This window comes from Manihot esculenta, chromosome 14 (assembly GCF_001659605.2).
Source record: "Manihot esculenta cultivar AM560-2 chromosome 14, M.esculenta_v8, whole genome shotgun sequence".
NCBI classification, from domain to species: domain Eukaryota; kingdom Viridiplantae; phylum Streptophyta; class Magnoliopsida; order Malpighiales; family Euphorbiaceae; genus Manihot; species Manihot esculenta.
Genome location: NC_035174.2, coordinates 7,158,777 through 7,181,949, shown reverse-complemented (window position 1 = coordinate 7,181,949; position 23,173 = coordinate 7,158,777). Strand labels below are relative to the sequence as shown.

At 36.6% G+C, this 23,173-nt stretch overlaps 2 protein-coding genes and 1 non-coding gene across 4 annotated transcripts; all 3 read left to right on the top strand.

Annotated features, from left to right (window-relative positions):
* The first annotated feature begins 4,793 nt into the window (after window positions 1–4,793).
* Window positions 4,794–10,350, top strand: LOC110599924. Of its 2 annotated transcripts, XM_043950486.1 has the most exons (7): window positions 4,794–4,960; window positions 5,364–7,539; window positions 7,649–7,730; window positions 7,873–7,939; window positions 8,819–9,004; window positions 9,110–9,170; window positions 9,733–10,350. In XM_043950486.1, exons 2-7 carry the CDS (start codon window positions 5,538–5,540, stop codon window positions 9,882–9,884), a joined length of 2,550 nt encoding a protein of 849 aa, XP_043806421.1. In that variant the 5' UTR covers window positions 4,794–4,960; window positions 5,364–5,537; the 3' UTR covers window positions 9,885–10,350. The 2 variants fall into 2 exon arrangements, with proteins under 2 accessions (XP_043806421.1, XP_043806422.1); XM_043950487.1 differs by lacking the exon at window positions 4,794–4,960 and having other exon boundaries at window positions 5,346–7,539.
* A 3,642-nt stretch (window positions 10,351–13,992) lies between these two features.
* LOC110600441 (protein LONGIFOLIA 1) lies at window positions 13,993–20,160 on the top strand. Its single transcript, XM_021737303.2, has 5 exons — window positions 13,993–15,285; window positions 15,876–15,946; window positions 16,260–18,341; window positions 18,425–18,575; window positions 19,170–20,160. Exons 1-5 carry the CDS (start codon window positions 15,141–15,143, stop codon window positions 20,003–20,005), a joined length of 3,285 nt encoding a protein of 1,094 aa, XP_021592995.1. The 5' UTR covers window positions 13,993–15,140; the 3' UTR covers window positions 20,006–20,160.
* Window positions 20,161–20,753: 593 nt separating this feature from the next.
* TRNAT-CGU lies at window positions 20,754–20,825 on the top strand. The gene has a single exon. It is a non-coding gene; the product is annotated as a tRNA-Thr (tRNA).
* The last annotated feature ends 2,348 nt before the right edge of the window (window positions 20,826–23,173 follow it).

The window sequence follows — 23,173 nt, the reverse complement described above, 5'->3', positions numbered from 1 at the left end:
CTCAGAGTTTAGCTAACGGGGCGGAGGGAGTATATTTGGCTGTCCTTAAGCCCCGATTGTATCCGGAGACGAATATGCGGAAGCTCTTATTCCATATGGCAGTTTTCATTTCATCAGAGCCTTGGAACTCCGCAAGTCGCTTCTCACAGGCCTCAGCTACCTTGGCTTTAAATTCAGAAGAACTCTTATAATCCTGGAGGTGAGCTTCACAGGCCTGCTCGATCTCTTTTTTCAGCTCGGGGGACTCCTTATACTCCATCAGGCGCCTCTCACACTCGAGTTGGATCTTGTCTTCAACGAGTCTAGCATCCTCGAGCAGGGCTGAGCATCTGTGCTCCAAAGTCTTGACCTCATGACGGAGTGCTTAATTGTGAAGTTCAGACTCCTCTTCCGCTGAGGCCAGATCTCTGATACGGTCAGAACTCTTTCTCAGCTCCTGCTCGAGAACCTCAACCCGAGCTAAGGCTCCCTCCATTTGAATCTTCACCTTGGCAAGATGAGCCTAAGCTCCGTCGAAATCAGCCTTCAGGGCCTCGTACTGACGCTGGACCTCGTCTCTCTGGCGAACAGCCTCGTCCTTTTCACGAAGGGCCTCTACCATGGAGGACAACTGCTTCAAGACTTCTTCACAGCGGACCTCAGCTGCAGCTGCCCTCTCATCAGATTCTTTGAGAACCCTCCGGGTGTGAGACAACTCCGATTCCAGGGACTTGGCATGCTCATGGGCCGCGGCTAGGTTGCTCTGGGCATCACTAGTTGCAGACAAGTTCTCCTCGAGACGCGCCTCCTCAATACGACGGTCCACGGAGTCCCTGAGAGCATGATCCCGGGCATCCATCTCCATAAAAATGTCTGTTGTCTGGCCAAAGAGAAGAACAAATATAATCAGAAAGAGAACATGGGAAGAAATCAATTAAAACAGAAAAGAAATGAGGGCGGAATACCATCAAGAGCAGCTCCCGGGCAGTGTCCCCAAGCCGATCTCTGGATTGAGCCCGGAAGGCCACCTGTTCTCGAGTAGAGCTGGCCAAAAGGCCAGAGAGAGCCAGCAGGCGAGGATCTGAAGCCTCCGCAACTCCACCAAACATCCGCTCTCAAATTATCTCCGCGACCACGCTCGCGGGTGATTGATGGGTGATGTCCTCTGCGTTAAGAATGTCATTATCAGGGGCAGAAAGCAACGGCACCACCGAGGTCTTCTTCTTCTCGAGCGGAGGCAGAGCTGGGGCAACATGTCTGGAGGCCCGAGGTCTCTTTGGAACTGGGGCAGTAGCGTCAGAGAGAGAAGGACGCTTGCTCCCAGCCCCCTTAGCCATGCCCTTCGAGGCAACCAACGACTTCCCCTGAGGGAGAACTTCATCCGCAGGCTCAGACTCAGCCCTCTCAATGACAGGAGGGCCCTCAGCAGCAACTTCTTGATCATCCTCGTCCACAAGGATGACCTCCACTCCTCCTTTCGGAGCCCTCTCTTCAATAACGGAGACCTCTGGCCTCACCTCGGGAACCTCTTCTTCAGCGAAGGCCTCACTTCTAGAGCTTCCTCAGAAGGAAAGGCAAGATCCGACCCCTCCGGCCTAGTGTCTTCTGTCGGCTCAGAAATGACCCTGGGAGCTTCTTTCGTCCCCTCGATAGAGGCACGTCGAGGCCGGGGGGCTTGAGAGGACTGATGAGCCGAGCTCGATCTGCTGCGGCGGGAGGGTCGAGACGACTTACTACGTCGGGAGCTTGGCCTAGGAGCTTGTGAAGAGACCGAAGGAGGAGGAGGTCGGGTAACCGACCTGGAAGAAATAACCTCGGCCACCTTTTGAGTAGCTTCCCTCACGGATTGCCCAGCCAAGAGGGCATCCAGAGTAGCGTCCATACTCTCCCGAGACAGTATGAGATTCTTAGGAGACTTGATCTGATCCATCTTCACCTCAGAGGCTGCAAAATTAAAAATCAGAGCAAGTCAGAACAGTTCTCAGCGAAGATCACGCAAGCAAAAACTAAAGCAGGCAAATGGGATAGGATACCCGCGTCCTTAATATCCCGAAGATTGGACGCGAACAAGCACTTTTCGACATCATACTTCTTCTTTACAGAAGTCAGTCGAAGAAATCCGACTTGGTCGGTAAGGCTCAGCTAGGGCAGGTCGTTGCAACCCAGAGAGACATCCTCCCAGGGGAGATCAAGCTCCCAAGCCAGCCCCGTCTGCTTCTTCAACTCTACCACCAAAAACCCCTCTACCCAGCCTTTGATAGAGTCTTTATAGCCCGTGAAGATGGACAATCCTCCGCGAGGGGCAAAGTAGTAAAATTTCTGGCTCGCTTTGACCAGTCTGAAGAAGCTGACGAACAGGTGAACCGTGGGTGTGAACCCCCCAGCTCAAACACACAGATTCGAAGAAAGACATGAAAAGAATAGAGTTAGGGGTTAGCATTCGAGGGGTGATCTCGAAATACCGGAAGACCTCTTTGAAGAACGGAGAAAAGGGGAAAGACAAACCATACTCCCTCTGTTTGATAAAAAAGACTAGACTGACGTCTCTTTGAGGGTCGACTAGGCCAGGGGGAGAAGGATCAGGAAGAACAATCCTTTCATTTCGGTAAGGTGCCCGGATATGAAAAAGAGGGGTATCTAGGTATTCCCTAGAGATGAAATTCCTAATGTTGGACGGGGTGATGCTAGACTCTAGGTTGACAACTTCGGGAAAACTAGAGCTATCCATGATAGAAGGAGAGGCGTACCTAAAAAACAGTTAGGACGGACGAGCAGAGGAAAGCAAAGAGAGCAGAAGAGCGGAGGAGAGCAAACGTTCTAAGAAGACTGGCAGAATACGAAATTTGAAACAATGAAGAGCCGAAAAGATATTTTGAGTAGTTTTGTCCTTGGGCGGCGCGGTCATTATTACTCTCGATATTTACCCCCTCATCAGTCGGACAATAACTGACGAGAAGGTAAAGGGGCAATTGATGACCGCTGGATCTCTTCACCCCGGTCTGGGGCCAGGCCCATGGTACCAGCCCATTATTTGGAGGCCTTCAAGTCTCCCACATGAACCAGGTCCAGTCCGCTCAGCTTTAAGACCGAACTCCAGTTAGCTTCCTCAATCAGGCCAACCCAGTCCACACGGCCCATTAAATAGATCCTACCTGGCCTCAACTTTAATCCAATCTTCAAGCCCAGCTCAGAATCAGGAAGGGGATCGACCCGTCTGACTTGTGGGTTCATCCGCATGCACGCTCGGGGGGAATTAGAGGCCGTTACGCATGGGGCAGAGATCTGATATTCTCGTACGTCCATATCAACATGGCGGGGACAGGTGGCCCAATGATAGGCAGTCTGTTATATATCACTAGCGGACAAAAGGAAAGGGATAAAAGGAAGAAACATTCTCTTCTCAAAGGGCCTTTGGGGGCTAAGTTCACAAAACCCTTGTAAAACCCTATTTTTCTGGGTCTCAGATCATCAGTTATCCCTTTAATCGGTTGATTCGATTTATGTAATTTAATAAATTTTATTTTTTATTTTTTTAATTCGATTCAATTTTAAACTGAATCGACCGAATACTCACTCTATTTAATTCCACTACAAAATCTAACTAAAAGGAGTAGGATTGCTAAATCCATATCACAAATCAAAATAGAATAACAATCTCTTAAATAAAATAGTTGAGAATAGATATGTTCATGGCCCAGTTTCGGTTTAAAATTAGCGGTTTAATTTTTTTTTCCAATTAAATTAAAATTAGTCCGATTTAAAATAGTACACAAAGATTTCGATTTCTTAACGGTTTTAGTTTGCTTTTAGTTTAATTTAAAGTGGTTATGGTTTTCATCATTCCAATTTCAATATCAATTAAATTTAAATTATAAATAATTAATTCGATTTCAATTTTAAAAAAATAAAAAATTTAAATAAAAGGTAAAGAAATAAATATAAATTTTAAATATTACTAAATATATATTTTATTAAATAAATAAATCATAAAATATATCATTTACATGATATAAAAAATAAAATAATATGCATATAATATAAAAATAAAATAATATTACATCTAAGTGTACATAATATTTTTTATAAATTAAAAATAAATTTAAATTTAATTATTTAATAACTTAATTTATTTATACATAAATTTTAAGTGATTTGATTTTTTTAAATAATTTATTTAAAAAATAAAAAATTAAATCAAAATCAAATTGGATTATTAATTTAAACTAACCAATTTTGATTTTGATTCTAATGTATTTGGAGAAAAATCGTAATTGTTATCTCTAATTTAAATTTTTATTTTGATTTAAAAATTAAAATCAATTGATGGATCCTATTCTAAATTTAATCAATTTAATTTTCATTCGGTCCAAACTGAACCTTATCCGTGTCTAATCGAGAAACAAAGCGCGGGAGAAACCATAATGAGCAACAGAAAGGAGAAGGAATAACATAGTGATAAGAAGATAAAATAAAAATTATATACAATAAATTAATAAGTATATATTTATTATAATAATAAAATAAATTATAAAATATATATTTTTATTATTTATTTTACATATTAACAGCGGTAATTTAGTTAATATTTAAACACTTAATATAACCATGAAGCTAAACCACACTTGGATTGGTTCGAGACTTTTAGGTAAACATGCACAAACGAGAAATTAAAACGACGTTGTTATGACGGTGAACATTGAGAATGAAATTAATCCCATCTACATTTAGGCCCTTTCTCAAACCAACCCATGCATCAGGCCCATTTTCATTGGGTAAGACCGAGTCCGTTAAATCAGCGCAAATCAGGGGCACGTACAGGTAACCTGCAAGGCTTTTACCTAGAACTAGAGGCTCTTCCCCTGCTGCTTCTTTCTCACTGCTCCAAATACCAAACTGCCATTTTCTCCACTGCTCCTCCCTTCTCTTCAAACTTCTCTCAGGTCGGCTTTCTTTCTCCGGCGCTTCACCGGTTCTTCATCCGGTAATGTTTCTTTTATTCTTCATCTACGCTTTGTGCTTCTGTAATGGATACAACCTGCTGTTTTTTCTTTTCTTCTTTTTGTTCCTTTTTCCATTTTACTTCTGTTCTTACTCCGTCGCACTGTAATCTGCTTTTTCTTGGTAACGGGCTTATTAGGAGATATTACTAGGGTTGATTTAGTCGTAGTTGTCTATTTTACTGCTTTGACCTTAACATTGTGCATTCATAGTGGAAAGATATATCTTGCTTGGAAAAATATTCAAAGGATTCTGTTAGTGATCATTGTATTTTATCTTTTCTGAGTTACCAGGTAGTATGTGGAAATTGCATTGTGCAGGTAGTTTTGTCTGCTGTATTATTTATGGATTTATGAAGTTTATTGTGAGTTTTTATCTCTGCGCAGACCACTACATAAGAGTCAAAAAGTGAGGAGGACAAAGTTTTGTGGATGACCTAAAGGTTAGTTTGTCCTGAGTGAGATCCTTAGTTATCTGGAGGATAGAAAGCTTGTTCAATAATAAACATAAATTCTGTCAGAGAGAATTATAGTCTTGGCTCCTGGATTTTTCAGCGAGAGATGGCGTCGTGTAATGTAGAAATAAAAGCATGTAAGGATGAGAAGAAAATAAAAAGCTCAAGTGAGATTTATGGTCCTTTGAGTAAGAATAGTAGCATAGGTTGTGATTCTACAGATGCGTCAATTTTAATGAGAAATGCGTCCATGGATAGGGGTATGAGTATTGATCCTCCAATCAACAATAATTTAGGGTCAGATGTCACGGAGTTGCAATGTAGTTTCAAATCAAATTGTTCACAAACAAAGAAAAGGAGGAAGAACAAGAAAAGGCTTCAAATTGAGCAGAATAGCCAGATAGACTTTCAGAGGGAGGGCTCTTCAATTAAGGATGATTCTGTCGGAATAAATTCACACAATGAGTGTAGAGTTGATATTAATACAAAGACAGATTTGCAAACAATTGAAAAATTGAGTCGATCGCAGAAGAAGAGAATGAGAAAGAAGCAGAAACGTAATGAAACTGTGATTAGTACTAAAGCACATGTTCCTTCTGCAGAGTGTCACTTGTTAAAGGTGGGGGGGAATGCTGAAAAGCAAAGTGATTCCTCAAGAAATCCAAGTACTGATTTGAAGAGAAAACGTGATATTGATGGCAAGTCTGGTCTTATTGAGTCTGTTGTTGATTGTAATAGACAGACAGCCTCACTTTCAGAATTGAGTCGGTCACAGAAGAGGAGAATGAGAAAGAAGCAGAAGCTTAATGAAACAGTGATTAGCAATGAAGCTCATGGTCCTCTTGCAGAATTGCACTTGATAAAGGAGGGGGAAAATGCTGAAAAGCAAAGTGATTCCTCAAAAAATCCGAATACTGATTTGAAGAGGAAACATGACAACGATATCAAGCCTGATCTTATTGATTCTGTTCTTGATTGTAATAATAAGACAGCCTCACTTTCAGAATTGAGTCGGTCACAGAAGAAGAGAATGAGAAAGAAGCGGAAGCTTAATGAAACTGTGATTAGTAATAAAGCTCAGGCTCCTGTTTCAGAGTTGCACGTGATAAAGGTGGGGGAAAATTCTGAAAAGCAAAGTGATTCCTCAAGTAATCCAAGTGCTGATTTGAAGAGAAAACATGATAATGATGGCAAGCATGGTCTTTCTGAGTCTGTTGTTGCTTGTAACATAAAGACCACCTCACTTTCAAAATTGAGTCGGTCACAGAAGAAGAAAATGAGAAAGAAGCAGAGGCTTAATGAAACTGTGATTAGTAACAAAGCTGATGGTCCTCTTGCAGAATTGCAATTGTTAAAGGTGGGGGAGAATGCTGAAAAGCAAGGTGATTCCCCAAGAAATCCAAGTACTGATTTGAAGAAGGAACATGATAATGATGGCAAGCCTGGTCTTATTGAGCCAATTGTTGATATTAACAGAAAGACAGCCCCACTTTTAGAACTGAGTCGGTCAAAGAAGAAGAGAATGAGAAAGAAGCAGAAGATTAACGCCACTGTGGACAAAGCTTATGGTCCTCTTGCAGAATTGGAGTTGATAAATGTGGGGAGAAATGCTTTGATACCTGACAACCAAAATGATTCTCCAAGAAGTCCAAGTGCTACTTTGGTAAAGAAACATGATAATAATGACGGCACTGGCCTTGGTTTGGTTGAAAAGAAAAATATTAAAATGTATAAAATGAAGGGAGAATTAAGAACCTATCAAAGGAAAAAACGGCAGTTCTCTGACTATGAAGAAAATGCAGAGCACGTCGTGTTGGCTAAGGAACATGCTGCTTCTGTCAAGGTTGTGAAAAATGTTTTAACAGATAAGACCTCTTGCGATTGTTCAAATGGTGACTTTGCATGTGCGGAAGGCAAGAATATAAATGAGACAGAGAAGTATGTTAATTTAAATGTTCCTGTCAAGCAGGGATATCTTCCTAAAGTATCATTCTCATCATTAGAAAGACCTCTTGTTGAATGTCCTGATAAAAAGCTTCTTATCCTTGATATTAATGGAATTCTAGCTGACATTGTTTCATGTTGTTCTACAATATCCAGGAAATCAGGTGAAGAAAATCGACAAGTATACTTGTCTTTATATCTAAACTGTTGATGTTTCCATTTCCTATTTAACGGTGTAGGTCTAACTCCCTGCTGTTGCTATGCCTTTTTCAGTTTTCAAGAGGCCCTTCTTTGATGATTTTATGCAGTTTTGCTTTGACAAATTTAATGTTGGTGTTTGGTCATCTAGAAGCAAGTATTGTTCTGCCTATCTTTTTTTTTTCTCAAAAAAAGCTATATTACATTTTTTACCAAATATTGGTCTCCATTTTCATTCACAAATTAGTATTCCTTCATGATCCTCATTGCACCCTGACGATAACTAATGTCAAATGCAGGAAAAATGTGAACTTGGCACTTAATTTTCTCATGAGAGGTTCTAGACATAAGTTGCTCTTTTGTTGGGTAGGTATTTATTGGAAGTGAAACATCTCTCTCTCTCTCTCTCTCTCTCTCTCTCTCATTTCTGGTTATGTTGTTTCTTAAGATCTTCATTTTTGTCAAGGGGAAGACTTTGATATTTGGGGTTATGTACAGTTTGGAGAAAAAAATTACCCAACTGTTATTTTTGGCATGTGGCGTGTTATTGATAACTAAACCTAACTAGTCAAAACTGAAATATAATGGTTCATTTTGGTTCCTAATTTAGTTTGGACCATACAATTGCGCAAACATAATATGGGAGCCTGAAACTTAATTTTTATTTATGATGTTTTTTGCTGTTTAAATTAAGTGGTAAACATTGCCAATGTTGATGCATGAAAGATGAATGGAATTTCTGAATCATTTCAGATATAGAAGTTCATTTAAGTCTGTACAAAGTTTGTCAATACTTTTCACAAGAAAGTTCGACTGCAAATTATACAGAACTATCGTATTGCTTTGCAACATCAATGCCTAATTTTGGTGTTGTTTTCTGGTTTTGATCTTGTAACCTATTGTTCAGTGGCATTGTCAATGAGTTTGAGCTCGACAGATGACATCTTTTCTCCAGTGTGAACTTTTTGGCTCAAAATACCCAAACATATACTTTTCCCTTATGGAAGCTGGAGTGATATTTGACTAAGCATATGAACTCTTAAGGAATTTAAAGTTAAAAATTGCGGCAGGCTAGGTATCAAAAGCTTTAACACTGGTCTATGTTTTGGTGGAGGTTTATGGAACATCTCAACCACTGTTATTGTTGGGTGCTTCAAGGCCATAATATCCCTTAGCTGTGCAATTGCTGTTCTCTAGTCCTTTTGTGCAATGCCATTCTGATTTCTGATGATTGTTTTCATGCAGCATCGATCCCACTGCACTAAAACTGGATTCACCACTATTGAGAGCAAGAGCAAACCCCTGGTATTGAAGGAATTGAAAAAACTGTGGGACAAACTTGAGCCTGGTCTTCCATGGAAGAAGGGGGAATATAATGAATCTAATACATTATTGCTGGATGATTCACCATACAAGGCCTTGCGCAATCCTGTATGTTTCTTCTTTCTCAGATGGGCTGTATTGACTTGAGTTCACTCTTTAATACTAATCCCATGCCATTGTTTGTTTTGTTTTATGTCTACTTTTTATGTTTAGGCGCACACTGCTGTATTTCCCCATCCATACCAGAACAAGGATACTGGAGATTCTTCACTAGGTGAGACACTCTCAATGAGGATGCAAGATTTTCTGTTAATATGCATGATAACTGATAAGCCTTTTTGACATGTAACATTTATGCAGGGAGTAAAATATTTATTCTACCTATTCTAGGTCAAGACTTAGTTAATAATCCTTCTTTTGGCACTATATTATGCTTTCATTAGCCAGGTTAACTGTGACATTTTGGTGTCAAATCCCCAGCTTTTTCTATAATCAAGCAAATCAATGGACTTTTGTTTATTCAGATATTTTAATTACTTAAAACATGTTTAAGTCGAAGCATATTCACCAATCCCATCCATCCAGACACAAATATTTCCAAAATTAGCACGTTCTAGCCTGTGTGTTTTCATTTTGTTTTCGCTGTTAGTTTTGAGATGCTAGTTTTTTGCTTGTGATCAGTTCCAAAGTGAATGTCGTTTTGGTTATCTAAGGGCTCCGTGTAAAAATTACCTTTGTGGCGTTTGATTGCTTTCCAAATGGTCCACTTTTGTGGTTTAAGATCTTCAAAAGTTTCTGATGATGATACTACATTTTTGTATTTATGTTCTGAACAGGACCCGGAGGTGACATTAGAGTATATCTCGAACAATTAGCTGAGGCTCCAAATGTTCAAGAGTATGTCGCGCAAAATCCATTTGGTCAGCAAGCCATTACAGAATCAGACCCTTCGTGGGATTTCTATCAGAAGATTTTAAATGGTACTTGAATAACTAGTAGACGCTAGTTCTGTCACTGGGCTATGGGGATCGATTTTGAATGACCTGCAACACTTAACTTTGTTTTTTGATCCTGAGTGATGTAATTCAATTTGCTCCTTAAGGCTGCATTGATGTTGCAGAATGCTGGTGCATATTTTCTTGAGTTCAGCTGCATGGAAAACCATAAACATGTTTGAGGCTGATACTGCTGTTATTTTGATAATCATGCAGAAGGCCGATCTGATTTTCTTCAACTTTGAGATGAGCGACATTTTTGTTCTTGTGCTTTAGGACCTTTTTTTCCAAATCATTTTTTACGCAAGGTTTATGTAATCTGCATTGGCAATTATTAGGTCTAACAGTATGATGTACTGCAAGTTAAGCAGCTCTAAATACAGATAGATCATTTTATTGAGAGAATAGCAAGAATGGAGTCTTGAATAAATTTCTGTTCTGTGCAAAGTCTTTGATTTATCTGATTATTTGTTTTGCTGGCACACATATGATAATATTTAATAATGTAATTAAAAATTCAGTTAGTCTAAGGTTCATAGCTGAACGTTAAGGGCAGTTAGCTGCAGACTTCTACAAAAAAGAACAAGCAAATGCATGCTTAATCTGAGATGAATTTACATTCCAAGACTCTTCTTGATGTGATGCGCTTCCTTCTCAGAATTTTGTTCCATTAAGTATCACGACTCAACTTTACAGTCATATTTGTGATTAAGCTCTGTTGCTTAGAAAGCTATGATGTGTTGGTAAAACCTGTTACAAGCACTGTTGTGTCTCCTGATTTGATTCGTGCTGCTGTGCTAGGTGGAGGGGGATGAACTAGGGCAGTGATCCTCATTTGATTTATACTGACTTGGCATTTAGCAATGTAGATTTTAGAATGAAGTTGAGATAAGGCAGCAAGGGAAACTATGAAATCCAAACATCTTGAATGTATTCATTGTAATCCTATCACTGTCACCATCATCTTCTTAATGCAGGTGGTTGATATTAGACTCACTACTTTTCATTTCATTGACTGAACCAACCACCATTTTTGGGAATCCTCTGGAGCCATGTATGTTGTGTTATCTCATGTGCTTCTCCCCTTTGTCTAGATGAAATGAGTAGCAGGGATCAGATACAGACAATTGAAGGTCCCATGTGACTAACCTATTTTAGAGGGCAATTATGATTTTGCTTTGCTGTTTGGAAGACACGTCTTTTGGGTCCACCAAGACTCCTACTTGGGTCCACAACATTTACTACCAAAATGGGGGACCTTCCCTTGGATTTGGGCCCACTTGCCAGCTTTGACAAGCCCATAAAATCCAAAAGGAAGATGATCCTAGACATGGGTGTGTGGGTTTATGTGCTAATCTGTTATTTAAGTTCATAAACTAACTCCAACTCACTCTAATTAAAAGGTTGGTGACTCACTAATTATGTAACTATAATCTTAGGCATGTGCAATGGATGTGGTTTGATTCCAATGACCTGGATTCTCACTTGCTATGACGTGTCTTGCCCTGTGTCGTTTTATTACCAACACACTTTGCCACTTGACCCATCTTAAAGGACTATTTTGATTCACACAAGACAAAGGTTCATGTAATATATTTACTACTTTACTCTCATAAAGAGGTACAACTATGATTCTCATAAAACATAATGCAACTGAAAGATTTTTTTTTTAAAAAAATAGTTATAATATGAATCATCTATTATTTTCATTATTATCCTATTAAAAGAGAACTTAATATTTATATGACATGTGAGATAATTTGTATATCTCTATTTGGGATTGAGGTTGGATCAGAAAAAACACTTAAAAAAATTTTTTTTGAATGATATTAAAAATGCACTTTGAAGCGATAATAAATTTAATTTATAAATTGCATATCTTTAAGTTTGGGAGTTCCATATTCCATTTCTCTATTTTATCGGCTCTTATAATAAAAGAAAAGCAATTTAATAAAAAAAAGAATTATTTGGAAATTTCTATAACTAAAATATAGCAAATATAACTTTGAATTAATTTTTAATGCCCTCAAGTAACAGTTTTAACCATATATATTGTAATATTTACAATAGCTTAACATTAAGTTGATATTCAATATGCTTGCTGTAAGGCCACCCACAAAAATTTTAAAAATAAAAAAAAGTTCAACTCTACATTTTGAAGGGTTTTTAATCATAAAGCGACAAGATATGGCTATATGTTTAATTTTTGTCCTATGTGGAATGAGCAAAATTAAGTACATAGTTAATTTATTCAAAGGTTTATTATTTCCTTCTACTTAATTTCTTTTTGTTTTAATTAATCAAAGGTTTATTAATTAGAATTTTCTTTTTATAATATGATAGTGTATATGGAAAATGGGAAATTAAATATCCTCAATAAATAAATAGTAAAAGAGGGACCCAAATGTAACCCTAGCTAGGGTTGCCTCCAACAAGAAAATCTCAAATTGTTTTGATGTTCACTCAAAATAAATAATGATTTTGGTGGGGATCATATATATAATTTTCTTGATATAAAGCAAGGCATGATATGCCAATCAGGAGCAAGAATGAGTAATATTACTTGAAACATGAGTTAGGATGATTGTGAAACGTTAGTTGATGTTACCTAATGGAGTTGATGAGGCACTCCACGTGCATGATTTTTCACTTTATGCATGTGGGGGTGATACTTCTACTCAACTCTCCACTTGTCCTTCCCAATAATTACGTCATTATTTTTTTTTTAATTATGTGTAACTGAATTTCTTTCTTATTCTCTTTAATGGTAATTATACTATTAATACCCTAAATGGCATTCTTATGTTTCAATTATTCTCATAGCTTTCAATCAAAACTTTCTATTCTTGTTTTGGAAAAATCCCACCAATTAATGATAACACTATTTCATTATAATTAATTATAAACCCATATTTCAAATTTCATTATAATTTTAATTTAAATGTGAAATCTTATTTTAATAGGGTTTTGTAATCAAAGCTAATAGCTTAATAGGTCAATAATGGTGGCATGATTAACATTACAGATTGGCTTTCTAATCATTAACCAAACCACATGTGCTCTCCATTATTTAATGCTTCCAAAACAGATTCTGAATTTTCTTTTTGCCTCAAATAGAACAAGAGAAAATGGAATTTCCCACTCTCTTTTCCTTATTTATAATAGAAAAAGAAAATTTTTTACTGTCAATTTTGTTATTACTAATTTAATTTATATTTTAAAATTTTTATTTTTATTTATTTGCTTTCTTCATAAATTTAGGCAATTTCATCTGTTTTACATAAATATTTTCTGATAAATTATCATTTAATTTTAGATACTTTATAATTATTTTCAACTTCAATAACTTATTTTATCTCCTTCCATCCTAAAGAAAAAGACATAAAAAAAAGTTGAAGTTACAAGATGACATTGTATTCTTATGTGTAAAATGTGGGGTGAAATAATAAATAATTATAATATTTAAAAATTAAATAATAATTTATTTTTAAATATTTATACAAAATAATTGAAATGATTTGAATATATGATAAAAATTAAATATAAAGATTAAATATTTTTTAACTTAAAGAAATAAAATATTAATAATATGAAAAAAAATTATTTAGTACCTATTCTGAGTGATGAAACCTTTTAGCACCCTTTTAGGTGAAAATCTAAAGTTGGAATGACCAAAATGTCCCTCAGATGCAGACGTTACAGATATGTAAGTGGCCTTCACGTTGTTGGTTTTATTCATACCACATAATTAAAATTGAATATAATTGATGAATTATATAATGAAGGATAATTTTCTGTATATTTACTATTAGAATAAATAAAAAATTTAAATTCAATATCTTACTATTTTTTATATTTGAAAAATAAATTAAAGCTAATTAAATTATGTTTTAATTGATAAAATTATTTACCATCCAATTAAAACTGTGAGCACAAGACAAGCTTCATCAGCAGAGGGCAAAATATAACCATTTGAGAATCTGATGGAATTCAGTAGATGACAAGTGTTTGAAAAAACAGGTGGTTGGACTTTTGCTGGTAATAAAGAAGAATTAGCATTCCTTTTTATTGTTTTTCACATCTCTCCTGACAAGACCACATGTCCATGCAGCCAGATCCAGACCCACCCACATACTCATCCCACATGGATGTATGAGATAGAGCCTAGATGACATCTGCCCCACATTTCCTCTCACTCTCTGCTGTGTCTTAGAAAAAAAATTGTATGCCAGCTCTTTGTTCTTTCATCAGATTTGTTTATACGTGTTCATAATATGACAAACCTTCCTATCCCTTCTGGCTGTCTGCCCATTTGTTATCTGAAGAAATACCAGAACCATTTTCCATGAAAACATCTATTCTTGGATCTGGAGAGATTCTTTTACACTTTTGTTTTTGGTTTTAGTTTCTTGTAGGCAACTGGAGGTAATGTTGCTGATGACTCGGTGTACATTCTCCATGTTTGTAATATAACGAGCGTTTTGGGTATTGGGTCCCTTCTTTCGTTTGGTTTTATTACAAAGCAATGGTTTGTCCAGTGAGAACCCATTAAGGTATCTTTCAGTTTCATGTACTCTTAAAATTTGATCTCAGTTTCTTCCGTCCGTGTGTTCTTTTTCTCCGTATTTTTCCCGGATTGTTGCTACTTGCTAAAGTTTGAAACTTTTGAGGAATGCATGGAGATCCTAAAATGGGCATTTATGTTTAGGAGGATAATTTGTGAGATTCGATTTTTGAGCTAAAGGACAATTCTTGATACTATGGGTATTGGTGGATGCCAAATGCTTACATTTGGAGCTGGAAATTAGCTGGAACCCATGAGGATTTTTTTGTCCCCCTTCTGATTTGTTGGTAACTTATGATTTTGGAAATGCTGCACTCCATGTATATGGAAAGTGCTTCATTCTGTCTTGGTTCAAGGAATTGGTAACAGTGGTATTTCTCCTCTGAATTTAACGGTTCTGAATTTCTCCTCTGAGAGAGAGAGAGAGAGAGAGAGAGAGAGAGAGAGAGTTCAACGTTGGAGTTTGACTCTGATTAAAGCAAACTCTGGAGAATCTGGAAACGGTATTTCTTAATTAGGTTAGCTGGGAATTGCTTAGACATCTTAGATTGTGGTTGACTGTTGAAAAGCTTCAGATCAGCTTATGGAGGTAGAGCTTAAAAATTTGTGATTCCTGTTTTTGGATAAAGGATAATGGAATATTAGGAAGGATAACCATTCAATAAAATTGGTTGAGGAAGAGGAGATGGCAGCAAAACTTTTACATTCTCTAGCAGATGATAATCCAGATTTGCAGAAACAAATAGGATGCATGACTGGGATTTTTCAGCTCTTTGATCGCCAACATGTCATCACTGGTAGGCGTCTCAGCCAGAGGAGGCTTCCTCCAGGTGATTTTCATAAGTGGTTTTGCATGGTTTCCAAACTATGTTGGCCATTTCATGAATTACTTGCCCTTTATCTTTCTGTTAATGTAGAATATTTGTCATTTCATAATATTTGTCCTTATGAAATGAATATGTTCAAAATTTATCAATGGGCTTTTATGCAATGAAAAATAGAAAAATGCGAGCATCTGGGTGATTTATACTTCTGATAAAAAAACTAGAAAAAAGAAATTTTTTTTCCCAGTTCTTTGATTCTTATGTACAATGTCATATTAACGTGCATTTCAACTGCATTTTAACTCTGCATTGATGATTTCTGGTAAGTTCTGCAGTCAGCTCATGGCTCTTGACTTCTTGTTGAAGTTCATAAGTTTAACATGCCTTTATATGTAGACTAGTTCTAGCTTCTGGATGATTTTCTTGATTAGTTATTTCTGTCTACTAAAAGTTTAGCTTCAGGAACCTGTACAATTTTGTGTAATGACTTCCCTCATCTACCCTTTGCTTGTTTTCCATTTCTATAACCAAGTTTGATCATGAAATTTTGGCTAACAAATAAGTTAAAACTTGTTTCTATTATTGTAATAATGCAGGTGATTCCCACTTGAGCAACGGCAGCTCTGACAAGGAATCTTTTGATGTTTATCACCGGGCTACAGCAGCTGTAAGCACTCTCAATTATGGGTTTCGACCCTTTTTTGCTTTCCTGGAAAAGTCTCAGAACATTTAACTGGATTTGCTAAACAATAGACACAAGGCTTAGTTGAGTAGATTATCATAGGTTTTTGTCAATCAGGTATTCTGACCTCTGTAAAATTGACAATCCATTATTAATTAGTTGAGTATCATGAAACACGTAGCCTCTCACCTTAAAGATTTATTCATAGGCTCTTTCCTATTGGTCTTGACAGATTTGTTGCTTTTGTATCTAGACTTGTTTAGATGATGTCTCTGAGCTTGTAAACTTGTCATCGCAGGAAATGAATTTAAACAAGAGTTTGAATGAGAAGCAAAGAATTTCTACAGAATCATCAAGACCATCTTTTTCTTCCTCTTGTTCGTCCTCCTTGTCCTCTTTGGATTGTAACAGAACAGCTCAACCAGAAGCGTCTTCCTTTGACAGAATCATTTTCCCTGAAACTCCTTCAAGGGATGCTGCTCTAACTCAGCAAAGTACCTCTCCACATTTGGGACGGCAATCTCTTGATCTTCGAGATGTTGTCAAGGATTCAATGTATAGAGAAGCCAAAGGGCTATCAGTCAGAACTTCAACTAAAGAGGAAGCAGTGGCTTATGCAGTGAAACATAAAGACTCCCCCAGACCTTTACAACTCTCAAAATCCGTGGATGGATCTTATGGAATTGGAAACAAGGGGAAGCAAAATTCTGCTGTTGATCTCAACGAGTCCCTTAGAGTCCTCGCTAAACTTCGAGAAGCTCCATGGTATTATAATGAAACTAAAGAAAGGCCAAGGTCATTGCATGACCTGAAAGAGGAGCCTTCACATATAATTTCAAAAGATGCTCCTCGGTTTTCTTATGATGAGAGGGAAATGAATCGTTTCTCTTTTGAATCCCGAGATACCATCAAGTCCAACCTAAGGCTGAAAGAGCTGCCTAGACTTTCACTGGACAGCAGAGAAATTTCTATGCGAGGGTCCAACTCTGATTCAAAATCAAGTTTCATTTCAAAAGATTTACAAAATGGTGTAAATCCAAATGAAAAGGTCTATAACATACAACAATCACTGGGAACTCAGAAACGCCCTCCTAATGTGGTGGCTAAGTTGATGGGTTTGGAAGCATTACCACATTCTGCATCCACAAGTTCCAGTCAGTCAGATTTAATCAAGAGCTTTCCTGTTGACCATAATGATTCCTTGTCAACATCATCAAAAGCAAATGACCTAAACAGGCAAATTCGGATTCCCAAGTCCCCAAGAAGTTCATCAAAAGAGCCAATTTCACCAAGGTGGAAAAATCCTGATTTGATCATGAAACCAATTTCAAGGTTGCCAATAGAACCAGCACCATGGAAGCAACAAGAAGGAAATCGACCTTCTCAGAGACCTGCAAAATTTTCAGCTGAGATACCAAATCCCTTTCCAACAGTTTACAGCGAGATTGAAAAAAGACTGAAAGATCTTCAGTTCAATCAATCCGGGAAGGATCTCAGAGCTCTTAAACAGATTCTGGAAGCAATGCAGGCCAAGGGGCTACTGGAGACCAGAAAAGAAGAACAAGGTACAAATTTTGGAATTCAAAGGGAGCATGAACCAAACTGCAATAGTGCTAGTCAAAGGCCAAGATTGTTGCGCCAACGCTACCAACAGAACAGCCATCTTAGTGCTTCCACAACTAGGAGCTCTGGTTCATTGAGGGGTCACGAGTCCCCTATTGTGATCATGAAACCAACCAAACTGGTTGAAAAATCTGGCATTCCTGCTTCATCAGTAATTTCAATAGATAGCCTTTCTAATCTTCATAAAACCCCAAGCAGTGGACATGCAGATGTTAAAAGTAGATCAGTTAATAGCCGTACAGCTAAAGATCAATCTCCTGGAATCAGTCACCTGGACTCTGCTGCTAAATCCATTGACAAGAAAGCCAGTGTGAGGAATAGATCCACCCAATCTTCAACAAGACCTCAACAATTGTCAAAAGAAAACACCACAAGTTCAATAAAAAGCTCAGGATCTGTGAGCCCAAGATTGCAACCGAAAAAGCTGGAGTTAGAGAAGCGATCTCGTCCACCTACACCTCCATCTGATTCAAACAGACCTAGAAGGCAATCTAGCAGAATATCAACTGATTCTGGTTCCCCTGGTGGGAAAAACAGACTGAAAGCTCACAAATTGCCACAGAGTGATGACCAACTGAGTCAGATAAGTACCGAATCAAGTCACCAAGGCGATGACATATCTCTGCAGTCTGACAGCACTGTTATCTTTGACTCGAAGGCAGATATGGAAGTCACCAGCACTGAGAAATCTACTGAGATCAATGGCAGCCACAGTCCATCTATGAAGGCCAGAAATCACTTGGTTCTTGGCGCCGAAGTAAGTGTTTTGTACTTCTCTGCTCACTCTGTTGTTCTGTGCATATAGTTAAAAAGTTCTATGTTTTCCTTTTCTTATTTCAGATACCAACTTCAATGTTGGAAGAAGATGGAATATTGGCAGAATTTGCAGTTGATACCCTAGAACATCCTAGTCCCATCTCTGTTCTTGACGCTTCAGTGTATAGAGATGGCACACCGTCTCCAGTAAAGCAAATATCAAATGTAGCTGAAGGTAACAGTCCCTGTCCAGAAAACTATGTGTTGTATGTGGCTCAAATTGGACTACAAGGAATCAATTACTGAAGCTTTTCAATGACTGCATCCGGTATATGCTTTGATAACGAATTATTTAACCTACATGGCAAGGGCTAAATAACCCTTTAGCATGAGGGTTATCTAGCAGTTAGGAAGACCATTTTAACTGCTTATTCAGCTGTGGTAGCACAATTCCAAAAGAAGTTATAAAACATATTATCGCTTATTCTTGTGCCTTTGCAATAGCTAGCTCACATTAGGCTGCTGAAAATTCCATTTTTCGCCAATAGCTTCTGAAGGACCTAAACTTTTTTCACATTGCATGTATTTTTGCATTCTACTCAAGACTTTCAAAAAATGGAAGTGAGTTAAACATTGAATCCTGACGTTGCTAGACAATGAACTTGCTGTCAAACTTGATATTAATAAACTTCAATTGGATATCTTATTTGTCATGCTTGTACTCACTGTTATTATCTTGCTTTATTCAACTTGACTTTCATTATCCCAATATATAAAAATGGCCTCTTCTCATCTAGCAATCTCACTTGAATATTCTCCCATGTGTCAGGTGATGGTGCTGAGGATTCCAAGGATCAACAGAGTGAGAATCAGTGGAACCTAGCAGATAATTTTGTATCCAACAGTGTGGGGTCTGGGCTCACATCAGAGATCAGTCGCAAGAAATTACAGAACGTAGAGAGTTTGGTCAAGAAACTTAGACGACTAAACTCCACTCATGATGAAGCCAGCACTGATTATATTGCATCACTCTGTGAGAACACAAATCCGGACCACAGATACATCTCTGAGATTTTGCTAGCTTCCGGTCTTCTACTCAGAGACCTTGGCTCTGGCATGGCAGCATTTCAGCTTCACTCCTCAGGTCACCCCATTAACCCCGAGTTATTCTTTGTATTGGAGCAAACCAAGGGCAGCACTTTGCTTTCAAAAGAAGAGTGCAGCCCTGGAAAGACCTCCCATTCAAAGCCAAACCCTGAAAGGTTTCACAGAAAGCTCATATTTGATGCTGTTAATGAGATGATTGTTAAGAAGTTAGCATTAGCGATGCCCTCTGCTGAGCCATGGTTGAAATCTGATAAGCTGGCAAAGAAGACTCTCAGTGCTCAAAAGCTCCTAAAAGAGTTGTGTTCAGAAATTGAACAGCTTCAGTCCAAGAAATCAGGAAGCTGGTTAGAGGAAGAGGAGGATGGTATGAAAGGCATTTTGTGTGATGATGTGATGCATCGGTCAGAGATTTGGACAGATTTTCATGATGAGGTTTCTGGTTTGGTGTTAGATGTTGAGCGGTCGATCTTTAAGGATTTAGTTGATGAAATTGTGATGGGTGAGGCAGCTGGTTTGCGCACAAGACCAGCTAGGCGCAGGCTGCTATCTACAAAATAGCATCCATCTTCTAATTCTTCATTTTACCTTTTCTCTTTCTTTCTTACTCTGATTTACATATATATCTATATTTTTTATACTAAAGCAAAATAAGTAAGAACTGGAATGCTATGATGGGTTGGATTGTAAAGAAATTAATTTCTCAGATTTTGACATTATACATATTCATAACAATGAATATATATGCTATATGCTTTTTTTTTTTTTGTAAAATTTGAATTGTGAAAGTTCTTCGTTGAGTATGTGTTGTAAGAACATCTGTCATTGCTAGAAGAAGAAGCAGAAAGCAAGTGCATTTAAAGAAGCGTTATATCTGTCTGTTTGATACATGAGAAATTATATAGTATCAACGTTGGAGCATGCAGATACCCATTTTTAATGGGTAAATAGGTAATTACAAAATTTTAATGATTTTATAATAAATTATTGGTTTGATTTATCATGCTGAGGTGGACATTAGTAAAATTTATATATAGTCCCTATATTTTTAAAAGTCACTTATTTAATCCTATAACTAAAAAAAGTCATACCATAAGAAATATAGTTAAACTTCATTTATGTCATTTATAATTTTATACATAGGTAAATAATCGTCTTGTTTAATTATAAGGATTAATAAATAAATTTTAGAAATAGAAAAACATAAGTTGCAAGTTTCACAAAAAATACGTCGGAAAATTTGTATTTATTTTATCTCTCACAGTCTTTTTTCGTAATAAATAATTCTTAGAACGAATGACATCAACAAGCCTCCGTAGCATAGTGGTAGTGCGTTCGCTTCGTAAGCGAAAGGTCGCGAGTTCGATCCTCGCCGGGGGCTTTTCTTTTTTGGATTTCATCTTCTGCTGGGCCTCGGTTGCGGCTTCTTGGGCCTTCTTTTCTCCAACATTACCAGATTGCACAAGTTCTTTTCCTTTTACAAAAATCTCAAATATGTAATTTTCTCAGCATTAAAAGAGCAAAATAACTGAAAAACTAATGATTTAGGATTAAATAATGAAAATTTAATATATTTATTAATGTGTATAATAGATTTTACAATGTTAAAATGCCTAATTAGAGATGACCATCATATCTGGGTGTATTAGATAATATTATTTTCTTGGGCTACGTAACAAATTAAAAAAATTTTTAAAGAAATTTGATTTAAAGAAAAGGAAAGAAAAGCTATAGATTAAAAAAAAATCAAAAAATTAAATTAAAATTCTACCTCATATAATCAATCACAAAAATTATTTAACTAATTAACCCAAACATAATTTTTTATTTTTGAGAATAAATATTTTTATAAACACGCCCACTCTACAAAATATATGAAAAAAATATTGAGACATGAGAAATGCATGGTCCCTTTACTAAATAAGAACACAGCATGCAGAGGAGAGGACCACTGATTCTATACATAAATCTCAGTAGTAGCTATCCACAAGCACGCCTAAACAGGCAGCCATAGAAGATGACAGAGATTGCTTTAATTTCCGGTTTCCAAGTGCGCAGGGATCGACATACGACTCTTAATTTGAATAATGATTTCTTCCTTTTCTTCCTCAACTCAACTCCTGCACCTTTATCCTTACCACTTAATTTTACATACATACAAGTACAGGACCACCCCCATATAAATATATATATATACATATATATAAATCAACCTTTTGTTTGATGCCAGGCCTCCTTTAAGACCCAACTTGCAATTTGTCCTTTAATATCTTTTTTCTTGGATCTAGTGACTACTGGTACATGTTGATGAGTGATCTGCTGCTGCATTTTCAGTCTTTTTCTTCCTGCAACTTATCTACCTTTCCTTTTCATATGCATATATATATATATTATATAACAGCATATTTGCATATTCGATCTCATCCATGTGTCTAATTTTCTTTCCCTTTTCTGGGTATCGATTCTTCCACTTCCATCCATGGCTTTCTTGCATTGTATTTATATTTGTCCTAAAAAGAACTTCAAACTAATTTTTCATTACCAAAATCCAACAAAGAATGAATTAGTGAACCTTCATTTTGCATGAAAGTGCACTCTGTCCGAGAAAGAACTGCACTAGAAGTAGGGAAATCTACAGTTCCACGCAAAAGCATGTGGCTGTATCTTTCATCTCTACATACTATACTTAATGGAGATGATCATCATATAGTTTGATCTTAAATTCTAATAATTTTTCTTAACATACATACAAGATATAAGGACTTGTTGGATTACAGTCCTGAAGTAGGGTTTGAGATTTTTTTTTTTTTTTGTTTGTCTGAGGAGAAAATTGTGTTAACCCAGTCTCGAAAATAGCATGCACACTCTAGGGACTTCCTCAGATTTCCTGTCATACTTTACTTTCCTTTTCATTAAATTTAGCATATGAATACTGTTAGGTTGATATATAAGAAATTAAAATATAGTTATTAGTATGATATATAAAAATATAATTTCACGTGAGAATAGAGACCGGAAATTGCAATAAAATTTTATTCTTTTTTTTTTTTTTGAGAATTATTTACTTCTGAGTTAATTCTCTCCAAATTTCAAGTAGTCATTTTAATCTTGATTCTAATCCATCTAATAATTTTTTGTCAATTTCTTGCACAATTATCTTAAATTTTTATATTTCTTCTGAACTCACAGGATAAATTAGAAAATTGGAGGATTTTTTTTTTTGATAAGGAGAAAATATTTTATTAGAATGAACTCAAGGAGAAAGTTAGCATGCTGATGAAGAGGATTAAGCAACATGCACAGCCTGACATTTAAATTTTGAGTCTTCATGACAGGCTTTATAGTAAATTTGAATATTAGATGATGATATTCATTTAGTTTATCAATGAATATTTTTACATAATTGTTCAATTTTAATTTATCAGTATCAATAATATTAATATCACAATTTTAATTTGATTTTGTTTCACTAAGAAGTCCTTAACCTAATTAAAAAATATAATCACTTAATTATCTTGATTTTATTTCATAATTAAGAAACCCTTTTACTAAAAAATTAAGCAAATACAACCTAGTGATTTGTAACTCATGATACTAAAATACAGCAACTGAATAGATAACCAAGAAAACCTAAAATCTCTCAAGAGCAAAACAAAGTAAAAAAGGGAAAAGAGTATTCCATGAACAGATAAACAGACTCCAAAAATCCTGTAGGAGCAACTAAGTCTT